Source organism: Pseudophryne corroboree, chromosome 2, assembly GCF_028390025.1.
Source record: "Pseudophryne corroboree isolate aPseCor3 chromosome 2, aPseCor3.hap2, whole genome shotgun sequence".
Lineage (NCBI taxonomy): Eukaryota > Metazoa > Chordata > Amphibia > Anura > Myobatrachidae > Pseudophryne > Pseudophryne corroboree.
In genome coordinates, this window is record NC_086445.1 from 324,503,631 (window position 1) to 324,517,423 (window position 13,793).

Here is a 13,793-nt window from a genome sequence, read left to right on the forward strand (position 1 = left end):
TGAGTCTCTATTCATTCATAAACTCATCCAATCTGTCTTAAGTATTGCATCTATTTCTCATTGCTGGATAATTTAGTGGAAATATTGGAGATCATTCCTTTAATGGATAATAACCCACTCTGGTTCAGCCCCGCTATTCTGGGAAGGTGCACTGCCCTGAGTACCCAGTAGTAAGCCTCCAGGTGAAGAGGAACACTCCGCTGTACAAGAAACACACTCTTTGCCTGACATAATAAAAATGTGACAGCGCACACACAGAGGAAAAGGTTAAGCACAATTAACCCACAGGGAGACAGGGTTATTTGGAGCCAGTCCCTATCGCGCCCTTATCGCTAATGCCAAGCTTGGCCGGGTCGAAAACTAAGTACCCTGATAGGGAGACTTAGAACACAAATAATCGCTCCCCCCTGATTTGAACCCCTGGTACCGCTGAGGTAAACTGGAGTCACTCTGGAGGAGCTGCGCATCCCTGTCAGTCAGCATCTGTGTCCACTGCAGAGGAAAAATGGCACTGGTGAGCTGCTGGATCCGCTCATAGTGAAGGCCCCGTCCCCTCAATGGCACGCGCTCTTCCCATTTTTTTATACTGGCTGAGGTAATCTGGTGCTTAAAATGGAGAGAAAACCGTTTTAAGGCTGTTTTTGCCAGTGTGGGTACTGTGTACAGTGTACCGAGACGCAGCTGTGTACTGTGTCTGGAGACGCATTCCGTCCCGGTTAGACGCCGTGCATCTCCGTACCCTAATGCCGCCTTAATGGCCAGCGCCCCGCTAACTGTGACGCCAGCTTAGTACTCACCACTCTTCATTCTTCTCTCCCTGCCTTGCACTGCCTGAAAATAACAAACATATAAAATAAATGCAGAAAACGCTTCAAGAGCTTCCATAAGCATGACCAGCTCCTCCAGGAACATTTTCTAAACTGAGTCTGGTAGGAGGGGCATAGAGGGAGGAGCCAGCACTCACTATCAAATTCTTAAAGTGCCCATGGCTCCTAGTGGACCAGTCTATACCTCATGGTACTAAATGGAACCCCAGTATCCTCTAGAACGTAAGAGAAAAGAAATAGTGTAAAACAACTGACAAATCACTGAAAGAACTATGAAGTCAGTCATACAATCTCTCAGACACAGTTTACACTACAATTTTTTTTAAATAGCAAAATTATTCTCCAGCTGTATCAAGATATCCACACCCCTACAATTGTGTCATGGTCTGACTCAAGGGAAACAGAAGCTGCAGAGGCTTGCGTATCACGGACATGTTCCCACATAGGGAGCATACCGTGGTGCAAGGAGAAGTAGAACTTGATTATGGGAAATGCATCACTCATAGGGGTATATGCAATTGCGGTCGAATTCCCGAAATTGTCGAAAAACTGGACTTTTTCGCTAACAAAAAAAAACTCGACAATGCAATTCAGTACTTTCCGTCAATAAAACTGACTTTCAAAATTCGACTTTTTGAAATTCGACATTTGTCAAATTCGACATTTCTGCAATGGTACAAATGCGGCAATTCGCCAAAAGTATATTCAATTGAAGTTTGGAAATTCGACAACAGTGCTTTTAGACAGTAAATTCGTCATTTTCAATCCGCCACACTTTGGTGGCGGAATCTAATAAAAAAAATTTAAAACATGTTTTTTTTATTGGTAATAGCATATCTATTTATATTAGAAGGGATTAGGTACTTGGTTTGTCAATTTTGGAGGCACATGTATTATTTATATATTTTTACAATATATATATATATATATATATATATATATATATATATATATATATATATATATTTTTTTTTTTTTTTTTTTTTTAATGGAATGGTAAAAACCCGAAAAAAAATGGCGTGGGATCCCCCCTCCTAAGCATAACCAGCCTCGGGCTCTTCGAGCCGGTCCTGGTTCTAAAAATACGGGGGAAAAACTGACAGGGGATCCCCCGTATTTTTAAAACCAGCACCGGGGCTCTGCGCCTGGTGCTGGTGCAAAAAATACGGGGTACAAAAAGAGTAGGGGTCCCCCGTATTTTTTACACTAGCCAGATAATGCCACAGCCGGGGTTCACTTTTATACAGCGCCCTGCGGCCGTGGCATTAAATATCCAACTAGTCACCCCTGGCCCCCAGCCACCCAAGGGCCAGGGGTGAAGCCCGAGGCTGTCCCCCCCATCCAAGGGCTGTGGATGGGGGGCTGATAGCCTTGAGAAAAGTGTAAGAATATTGGTTTTTCCAGTAGTACTACAAGTCCCAGCAAGCCTCCCCCGCAAGCTGGTACCTGGAGAACCACAAGTACCAGCATGCGGGAGAAAATAAGAATTTACTCACCGGTAATTCTATTTCTCGTAGTCCGTAGTGGATGCTGGGAACTCCGTAAGGACCATGGGGAATAGCGGGCTCCGAAGGAGGCTGGGCACTCTAGAAAGATTTCAGACTACCTGGTGTGCACTGGCTCCTCCCACTATGACCCTCCTCCAAGCCTCAGTTAGGATACTGTGCCCGGACGAGCGTACACAATAAGGAAGGATTTTGAATCCCGGGTAAGACTCATACCAGCCACACCAATCACACCGTACAACTCGTGATATGAAACCCAGTTAACAGTATGAAACAACCGAGCCTCTCAACAGATGGCTCAACAATAACCCGATTTAGTTAACAATAACTATGTACAAGTATTGCAGATAAACCGCACTTGGGATGGGCGCCCAGCATCCACTACGGACTACGAGAAATAGATTTACCGGTGAGTAAATTCTTATTTTCTCTGACGTCCTAGTGGATGCTGGGAACTCCGTAAGGACCATGGGGATTATACCAAAGCTCCCAAACGGGCGGGAGAGTGCGGATGACTCTGCAACACCGAATGAGAGAACTCCAGGTCCTCCTCAGCCAGGGTATCAAATTTATAGAATTTTGCAAACGTGTTTGCCCCTGACCAAGTAGCAGCTCGGCAAAGTTGTAAAGCCGAGACCCCTCGGGCAGCCGCCCAAGATGAGCCCACCTTCCTTGTGGAATGGGCATTGACAGATTTTGGCTGTGGCAGGCCTGCCACAGAATGTGCAAGTTGAATTGTACTACAAATCCAACGAGCAATAGTCTGCTTAGGAGCAGGAGCACCCAGCTTGTTGGGTGCATATAGGATAAACAGCGAGTCAGATTTTCGGACTCCAGCCGTCCTGGAAACATATATTTTCAGGGCCCTGACCAAGATGAGCCCACTTTCCTCGTGGAATGGGCTTTTACTGATTTAGGATGCGGCAATCCAGCCGCAGAATGCTCCAGCTGAATTGTGCTACAAATTCAGCGAGCAATAGTCTGCTTAGAAGCAGGAGCACCTATTTTGTTGGGTGCCTACAGGATAAAAAGCGAGTCAGTTTTCCTGACTCCAGCCGTCCTGGAAATATAAATTTTTAAGGCCCTGACTACGTCCAGTAACTTGGAATCTTCCAAGTCCCTAGTAGCCGCAGGCACTACAATAGGTTGGTTCAAGTGAAAAGCTGATACCACCTTAGGGAGAAACTGGGGACGAGTCCTCAATTCTGCCCTATCCATATGGAAAATCAGATAAGGGCTTTTACATGACAAAGCCGCCAATTCTGACACACGCCTGGCCGAAGCCAAGGCCAATAACATGACCACTTTCCACGTGAGATATTTCAAATCCAGTTTTAAGTGGCTCAAACCAATGTGATTTTAAGAAACTCAACACCACGTTGAGATCCCAAGGTGCCACAGGAGGCACATATGGGGGCTGAATATGCAGCACTCCCTTCACAAATGTCTGAACTTCAGGTACTGAAGCTAGTTCTTTCTGAAAGAAAATCGATAGAGCCGAGATCTGTACCTTAATGGAACCCAGTTTTAGGCCCATATTCACTCCTGCTTGCAGGAAATGCAGAAATCGACCTAGTTGAAATTCCTCAGTTGGGGCCTTTTCGGCCTCACACCATGCAACATATTTCCGCCATATGCGGTGATAATGATTTGCTGTAACCTCTTTCCTGGCTTTAATAAGCGTAGGAATGACTTCCTCCGGAATGCCCTTTTCTTTCAGGATCCGGCGTTCAACCGCCATGCCGTCAAACGCAGCCGCGGTAAGTCTTGGAACAGACAGGGCCCCTGCTGTAGCAGGTCTTGTCTTAGCGGCAGAGGCCACGGGTCCTCTGAGATCATCTCTTGAAGTTCCGGGTACCATGTTCTTCTTGGCCAATCCGGAACCACGAGAATTGTGTTTACTCCTCGCTTTCTTATTATTCTCAATACCTTTGGTATGAGAGGCAGCGGAGGGAACACAAACTGACTGGTACACCCACGGTGTCACCAGAGCGTCCACAGCTATCGCTTGAGGGTCTCTTGACCTGGCGCAATACCTCACTAGTTTTTTGTTGAGGCGGGACGCCATCATGTCCACCTGTGGACGACCCCACTGATGTACAATCATTTGGAAGACTTCTGGATGAAGTCCCCACTCTCCCGGGTGGAGGTCGTGTCTGCTGAGGAAGTCTGCTTCCCAGTTGTCCACTCCCGGAATGAACACTGCTGACAGTGCTAGTACATGATTTTCTGCCCATCGGAGAATTCTTGTGGCTTCTGTCATTGCCATCCTGCTTCTTGTGCCGCCCTGTCGATTCACATGGGCGACTGCCGTGATGTTGTCTGACTGGATCAGCACCGGCTGGTGTAGGAGCAGGGATTTTGCTTGACTTAGGGCATTGTAGATGGCCCTTAGTTCCAGAATATTTATGTGAAGGGAAGTCTCCTGACTTGTCCATAGTCCTTGGAAGTTTCTTCCCTTTGTGACTGCCCCCCAGCCTCGCAGGCTGGCATCCGTGGTCACCAGGACCCAGTCCTGAATGCCGAATCTGCGACCCTCCAGAAGATGAGCACTCTGCAGCCACCACAGAAGAGACACCCTGGTTCTTGCAGACAGGGTTTATCAAGCGATGCATCTGAAGATGCGATCCGGACCACTTGTCCAACAGGTCCCACTGAAAGATTCTGGCATGGAACCTGCCGAATGGAATTGCTTCGTAAGAAGCTACCATCTTTCCCAAGACCCGCGTGCAGTGATGCACCGATACCTGTTTTGGTTTCAGGAGGTCTCTGACTAGAGAAGACAACTCCCTGGCTTTCTCCTCCGGGAGAAACACTTTTTTCTGGACTGTGTCCAGAATCATCCCCAGGAACAGTAGACGTGTCGTCGGGACCAGCTGTGACTTTGGGATATTCAGAATCCAGCCGTGCTGGTTCAGCACTTCCTGAGATAGTGCTACTCCCACCAACAACTGTTCTTTGGACCGTGCCTTTATTAGGAGATCGTCCAAGTACGGGATAATTAAAAACTCCCTTTCTTCGAAGGAGTATCATCATTTCCGCCATAACCTTGGTAAATACCCTTGGTGCCGTGGAGAGTCCAAACGGCAGCGTCTGGAATTGGTAATGGCAATCCTGTACCACAAATCTGAGGTACTCCTGGTGAGGATGGTAAATGGGGACATGCAGGTAAGCATCCTTGATGTCCAGGGAAACCATGTAATCCCCCTCGTCCAGGCTTGCAATAACCGCCCTGAGCGATTCCATCTTGAAGTTGAATTTTTTTATGTACATGTTCAAGGATTTCAAATTTAAAATGGGTCTCACCGAACCGTCCGGCTTCGGTACCACAAATAGTGTGGAATAGTAACCCCGGCCTTGTTGAAGTAGGGGTACCTTGATTATCACCTGCTGGGAATACAGCTTGTGAATTGCCGCTAGCACCGCCTCCCTGTCTGAGGGAGCAATCGGCAAGGCAGATTTTAGGAACCGGTGGGGTGGAGCCGCCTCGAATTCCAGCATGTATCCCTGAGATACTACTTGAAGGATCCAGGGATCCACCTGTGAGCGAGCCCACTGATCGCTGAAATTTCTGAGGCGGGCCCCCACCGTACCTGGCTCCACCTGTGGAGCCCCACCGTCATGCGGCGGACTTGGAAGAGGAAGCGGGGGAGGACTTTTGTTCCTGGGAACCTGCTGTCTGTTGCAGCCTTTTTCCCCTACCTCTGCCTCTAGACAGAAAAGACCCTCCTTTTCCACGCTTGCTTTTCTGGGTCCGAAAGGACTGAACCTGATAAAATGGCGCCTTCTTAGGCTGTGAGGGAACATGGAGTAAAAATGCTGACTTCCCAGACGTTGCTGTGGAAACTAGGTCGGAGAGACCATCCCCAAATAATTCCTCCCCTTTATAAGGCAAAACTTCCATGTGCCTCTTGGAATCTGCATCTCCCGTCCACTGACGAGTCCATAAGCATCTCCTAGCAGAGATAGACAATGCACTTACTTTAGATGCCAGCCGGCAAATTTCCCTCTGTGCATCTCTCATATATAAGACTGAATCTTTTATATGGTCAATCGTTAGCAGAATAGTGTCTCTGTCTAGTGTGTCAATATTTTCTGACAGTTTTTCTGACCATGCAGCGGCAGCACTGCACATCCAAGCTGACGCAATAGCTGGTCTAAGTATAATGCCTGAGTGTGTGTATACAGACTTCAGAATTGCCTCCTGCTTTCTATCAGCAGGCTCCTTAAGGGCGGCCGTATCCTGAGAGGGTAGTGCCACCTTTTTTGACAAACGTGTGAGCGCTTTATCCACCCTAGGTGGTGTTTCCCAACGTGACCTATCCTCTGGCGGGAAAGGGAACGCCATTAGTACCTTCTTGGGAATTACACATTTTTTATCAGGGAAAAGCCACGCTTCTTCACACACTTCATTTAGTTCATCTGATGGGGGAAAAACTACGGGTAGTTTTTTCTCCCCAAACATAATACCCTTTTTTGTGGTACCTGGATGTAAATCAGTAATGTTTAACACCTCTTTCATTGCCTCAATCATGCAGTGAATGGCCCTGACAGGCATTAGGTTTGACTCATCGTCGTCGACACTGTTATCAGTATCCGTGTCGACATCCGGGTCTGCAAACTGAGGTAGCGGGCGTTTTAGAGCCCCTGACGACCCCTGAGGCACCTGGACAGGCACGAGCTGAGATCCCGGCTGTCCCACATTTGGCATGTCGTCAAATTTCTTATGTAAAGAATCTATACGTGCACTCATTTCTTTCCATAAGTTCATCCACTCGGGTGTCTGCCCCGCAGGGGGTGACGTCCCTTCAAAATGCATCTGCTCCGCCTCCACCTCATTATCCTCATCAAACATGTCGACACAGCCGTACCGACACACCCCACACACACAGGGAATGCTCAACAGAGGACAGGACCCACAAAAAGCCCTTTGGGGGGACAGAGTGAGAGTATGCCAGCACACACCAGAGCGCTATATATATATATATATATATATATATATATATATACACATACAGGAACTAACCGAGTTATGTCCCTAATAGCTGCTTTTCATATAATATATGTATATATACTGCCAATTTTAATGCCCCCCCTCTCTTTTCCCTCTTACTGTTACTGTATATTGCAGGGAAGAGCCAGGGAGCTTCCTTCCAGCCGAGCTGTGAGGGAAAAATGGCGCCAGTGTGCTGAGGAGATAGGCTCCGCCCCTTTTTCGCGGCCTATTCTCCCGCTTTTTATGGAAATCTGGCAGGGTCATAGTGGGAGGAGCCAGTGCACACCAGGTAGTCTGAAATCTTTCTAGAGTGCCCAGCCTCCTTCGGAGCCCGCTATTCCCCATGGTCCTTACGGAGTTCCCAGCATCCACTAGGACGTCAGAGAAAATGACTTCACTGCAACTGACTTTCCAACAAATAACCATCAACTCCAGCAGGACATGATTCAAAGTTTGGGAACCACTGATTTAGGCATATGGCAATGCAAATAACGATCCTTAAACAGAATAAGGTCCCTAACAAAAGAGCACAGTATAATGACAAGTACAGGAAGGGCTACAGAAAACAGATCGCAATCAGTTAAATGTTAGTTCCTATTTAAAGATACAGTACAGTGGCAGATGTGTAACTGTGTCCCCTCTATGCCTTAAAAGGCTAATAAGAGGACATCTTGCACCCTGCTGCAATGCACAAGTACAACGTTAAAAGTTAGTGGACCGTGGTAAGGCACATTATATGAATGTTATTAACAGTTTTATAGACACAGCTTAAATTTTACATTCAGGTGCCCTAAAAAATACTTTAAATTTTCTTTCACACATGTATTAACTTCGCTCCTGCTCTAAAGGACTCCATGCAGCTTACTATTTATGGGGGAGCAGATTTTATAAACAAATTAAATTCAAGCTAAAATGCAGAGTCTGTCTGGGAACATGGCGAGACAAGGAATTGCTTTTATTACCCTCTATTGTCTTATATCCCAGGACATACACACTAAGAGGCTTGTCTGTCCATCATGGATATACAGAAGAAACATATCTAATTTAAAACATTTTTTTTTTATAAATATACATACTTGTCAAACCAGGGCTTTTTCTGAGGTATTCCGGATTCTCTAGCTGCGAGATTTCTTTTCCGTGATTCAGAATCCACCACAATCCTTATATTACTGTTCACAGATTTTTCTGAGTAATAAAATAAAAACACATTTACTTGTGAAAAGAAAGTTGACAAGAGTTTTCAGACATAACAAATGAGAACAAATCTTTTACTTTTATGGAAGAAAGGTAATTACATATTCTAGGCTAGAGAAAATTGCTTTTTACTCATAGAGCGCCCACTTTCTGTATCTTGCAAGGAACTCTGCCGCCCCCTGCTGCATTCTAACACAAGAACACTTGTCAATTTTATTAAACTATGCTCATCAGGAAGGCCAATAAAAATCTAAACTCTGATCAGAATCTACATGCAATAGAATACGATTCACAAGTGCTACAGAAAATTGGATTTATGGTCTTACCTTGTTAAATCCATTTCTTCACGTCCATAAGGGGCACAGGGAACACTGGCCCAAATGTATGAAGCTTTAACAAGAGATAAAGTTGAGACGTATAAGGAGTGATAAATGACCAGCCAACCAGCTCCTGTCATTTTTCAAACACAGCCTGTGACTTGGCAGTTAGGAAGCTGATTGGCTGAAAATTTATCTCTCTTTATCCATCTCCACTTTAGGGGTCATTTCCGACCCGATCGCTCACTGCAGTTTATCGCAGCGCAGCGATCAGGTTGGAATTGCGCATGCTCCGGCGCATGCTGGACGGCCTAAGGCCGTCTTTCAGTAGCGATCGCCTCTGCCTGGCGGTCGGGGAGGGGGCTGGACGGCAGCGCGGTCCGGCCAACGCAGACGTGGCCGGGCGGGCCACGGCGGCTGCGTGACTTCTCATGCAGCCTCTGCGGCCAGTGGCAGCGACGATCAACTCCTGGCTGCGCTGGCCGGGAGTTACTCCATAATTACAAAAGCACTGCCACTGTGCATTGCTTTTGTATTTGTGCGGGGAAGGGGGGGGGGACTGACATGTGGGGCAGACTAGCCCTGTACTGGGCGTCCCCCCGCATGTCTGGGAAGATGATCGTAGCTGTGCTAAATTTAGCACAGCTACGATCAACTCGGAATGACCCCCTTTATCTCTTGTTAAAGCTTAATAGATTTCGGCCACTGGATATAACCTGGAGATGAGAGTCTGGACACCAAATCAATACAACTATCTTTCCCAGCATGCTTAGGCTCCCTCTCCAGAATAACCAGTCACCAGCCATCGGCCAGACGTTACGTAGCAAAACCACAGCAGGAGCATGGAAAAGGAAGACTGGCACAAACGCAGACACATTCACAAGAAAGTGAACCAAATACCAGCATATAGGAACTACCCCCATAAGCCAGTAGCATCAAGTTGAGCACCCTGTGCCCCTATGGACATAAAGAAAAGGAGTTAACAAGGTAAGACCATAAAATCCATATTTCTCTCCGTCCACCAGGACGCACAGGGAAAACTGGGAAAAAGGAGAGTTATGGTAGACTTTCCATGGTTAACTCTCTTTCTGCGAGGTACACTGAGTTCCACAGGGAATACATTGGGGTGTAGAGAGGGATCTTGGATCCAAAAGCACCATCAGGCAAAGCTTTGACATTGAGGCCTCCTCTATAACCCCGCCTCCAGGCACTGAGAGCTCAGTTTCGTTAACCAGTCTAATGCAGGAGCAGGTAAAACAGAAGGCACATAGAACCACAACCTCACAAGACGAGAGGGTACCAGCGGCTAATGCCATAACACCCAAAGAAGCTCAGTGCTCGCGCTTAGCCAAATAAAAAGTGGGTCCCAGGGACCCCTCACTTTTAAAAATTGGGGTCCTACCCGTCTTTTTCTGGGTCCCATCTGAATGAAGGTTCTGATTAATCTTAATCTTGTTTGGACACTACAAAAGTGTTGCAAGGTGGGGGGATGGGGTGACACCCTGCACCAAAGGTGACTAGACATTTTGGTGCCCTTTAGGCAGAAAGTGAATTGGTGTTCCACCGCCCAGATCGCAAGCAAAGGCAGTGCGCGCCGAAGGCGCACTGCAACATTTTTGGGGGGTGGTTTTATAGGGAAGGGGCGTGACCACATAATAGTGCCAATTAACATTACACCACACAGTAGTGCCGCTTATACACATTGCACCAGGTAGAACCTCCTATGCACAATGCGCCAGATAGAGCACGTTATACATATTGCGCCAGGTAGAGCACGTTATTATACACAATGCACCCGGTACAGCACGTTATACACTTTGCTCCAGGTACAGCACGTTATACACTTTGCTCCAGGTACAGCACGTTATTATACACAATGCACCAGGTAGAGCACGTTATTATACACAATGCACCAGGTAGATCACGTTATTATACACACTGCACCAGGCGCAGCACTGAGGCACACTGCACCAGGCGCAGCACTGAGGCACACTGCAACAGGCGCAGCACTGAGGCACACTGCACCAGGCACAGCACCGATGCACCCTGCAGTAACCACTTATGACCTCCAGCACCCAACCCCCTCTCACCCCCCCCCCCCCCCCCCCCATGAAACCTTCAGCAACGACCACACGCAGCATACCGCAGCCCGGGCACACATGCCGCTGAGGAGGAGGTAGGCAGATACGGAGCGCTACTCACCGTCGCAGAGCCTGGTGACTGTGGACAGTCGCTTTGTGCTGGCGGCGGAGCGTGCAGCGGGGAGGAGGCGGATGAGCAGGGCCAGTCTGTCAGCGCTGCCGCACAGATTCATGTGCTGGCGGCGGAGCCCGGGTCAGCGTGGAGGAGGGGAGCAGGATTCAAAGCGGGCGGACTGGCGGGAGACACTGCAGGCTGTGATTGGCTGGAGACTACAGGTGGTGATTGGCTAAGAAACAGCCAGTCACCTCCTGCGTTCCGCTGATCTGATGGCGCAATCAATGCAAACACACATCCAGATAAGCGCGTCATGTGGGACCCGCTCATCTTCTAAATGTGAGTCCCAGGTGGCCGTTTCTAGGTAAAATACGCGCCATAGCGCGTATTTGCGATCACTGAAGCTAGGTGCGTCAGGGTGGGCACCCTGAAGAACGCAGTGTACCTCGCAGCAAGAGTTAACCATGGTCAGTCTACCATAACTCTTCTTTTCTGCAGCGGGGAACACTGCGTTCCACAGGGAATCCATCGGGGATGTCCTAAAGCAGTTCCTCAAGGGAGGGGACGCGCCTTAGCAGGTAACAGAACCTGGCGTCCAAAGGAAGCATCCTGGTGGGAGGCGGAAGTATCAATGGCATAGAACCTAATGAACGTGTTCACTGAGGACCACGTAGCAGCTTTGAACAACTATTCTGGGGACACGCCACGGCTGGTCACCCAAGAAGGTCCAACAGACCGAGTGGAATGGGCTTTAACTGCAGCAGGAGTTGGGAGTCCAGCCTGCTCATAGGCTTGTGCAATAACCATTCTAATCCATCTGGTCAAGGTTTGCTTATTCGCAGGCAAGCCACGTTCGTGAAAACTAAACAAAACAAAAAGGGAATCTGACCTCCTGATAGAGGCAGTCCTCTCCATATATATACGGAGAGAACTAACCACATCCAAAGAGCGTTCTTTGGGAGATAAATCCGAAGAGACAAAAGCCGGAAACACAATCTCTTGGTTAACGTGAAAAGATGACACCACCGTAGGCAAATAACCTGGGTGAGTTTGCAGAACTGCCCGGTCCCAGTGGAAAATGGACGACAGGACAATGTGCTTAAGTCCGACACCCGTCTTGCAGAGGCAATAGCCAGGAAGAAACAGGACCTTGGCTCTGAGCCATTTAAGGTCCACCAATTCAAGAGGTTCAAATGGACACTCTTGCAGAGCATTCAGCACAACAGACGAATCCCATGAAGCCACCAGAGGGACATAGGAAGGCAGAGTCCAAAAGATGCCCTGAATGAATGCCTGAACATCAGGTATAGAGGCAATCTTTGAAATAAAACCGACAAGGCAGATATTAACCTTGAGGGAGGCCAGACGAAGACCTAAATCCAGGCCCCATTGCAGAAAGGCCAGAATTCTGGAAGTTCTGAATCTATGGGCATCGTAATACTTCTCAGCACACCAGGTGAAGTAAGAATTCCAAACCCTGTAATAAATCCAGGCCGAGGCCAGTTTATGGGCTTTCAACATAGTTTTAATAACCGCATCCGAAAATCTTTTGGCTCTCAGGAGTGATGCTTCAAGAGCCATGCCGTCAAAGCCAGTCTGGCCAGGTCTGGTTAGAGACAAGGGCCCTGTACGAGGAGGTCTGGTCGTTGAGGAAGTAGAAGGGGATGTTCCGTTGATAGACCCTATAGGTCTGAGAACCAATGCCTTCTGGGCCATGCTGAGGCGACTTGAAGCAGCATCCCCCCCCTTCCTGTTTGAACTTCCATAGAACTCTGGGCAGGAGTGAAACTGGAGGGAATTGCCAGTGCGTCCAAGAACGCTGCCTGAGGATCCCTTGTCCTTGATTCAAAGACCGGAACCTTGTGATTGTGTTGAGACGCCATTAGGTCTACGTTCGGTCGTCCCCACCTGTCCACTAGGAGTTGAAAGACTTTCGGATGAAGACTCCACTCTCCGGAGTGTAAATCTTGACGACTGAGGTAGTCCACTTCCCAGTTCAGTACACCCGGAATGAACACTGCCGATATACAAGGCAGATTGCGTTATGCCCAATGGAGGATTTTTGAAACTTCCTTCATAGTTCGAGTGCTGCCTTGATGGTTTATGTATGTCACTGTCATGGCGTTGTCTGACCGTACCTGAACCGGTCTGTTGCATTGAACACCGACCTCAACTCTAGGATGTTTATTAGGAGGAGTGACTCTTACTTGGACAGTCGACCCTGAAAATAGTGTTGTTCGAACACAGATACCCCTCCCCTCAGACTGGCAACCATCTTCAGGAGGACCCAGTTGGAGATCCAGAAGGGACGGTCCCTGCTCAACTGCTGGCCCTGGAGCCACCAGGTCAGCGACAAACGAACCTCCGGAGTCAACAGGATCCTTTGGCATCTGATCCAATGAGGCAGGCCGTCCCATTTGGCAAGAATTAATCGTTGCAGAGGACGGGAATGAAATTGAACGTACTCCACCATGTCGAAAGTCGACACCATCAGGCCAAGTATTTGTATCACGAGTGAATCGACACTCTGGGGTGACGGATGAAGTGTCTTATCCTGTCCTGGATTTTCAGGACTTTGTCTGGAGATAGGAACAGTCTCTGACTGTGTGTGTCCAGAAGCGCCCCTAGGTGCACCATGCTCTGAGCTGGGACCAGCAAAGACTTCTTCCAATTGATCAGCCACTCGCAGGCTTGTAAGCAACTCACCGTCAGTTGTAGATGACTGAGGAGGACATCGTGGGAACTCGCCAGAATCAAC

The 13,793-nt window shown here is 48.1% G+C and overlaps 1 protein-coding gene across 3 annotated transcripts in view; it reads right to left on the bottom strand.

Moving 5' to 3' along the window:
- RBM26 (RNA binding motif protein 26) overlaps positions 1-13,793 on the bottom strand; it is a 421,593-nt gene that overhangs the window by 211,430 nt on the left and 196,370 nt on the right. For all 3 annotated transcript variants that reach the window (XM_063952997.1, XM_063952996.1, XM_063952995.1), the window contains exon 11: positions 8,405-8,513. In XM_063952997.1, the coding sequence (XP_063809067.1) occupies positions 8,405-8,513 (109 nt within the window). The remainder of the gene's footprint in view (positions 1-8,404; positions 8,514-13,793) is intronic.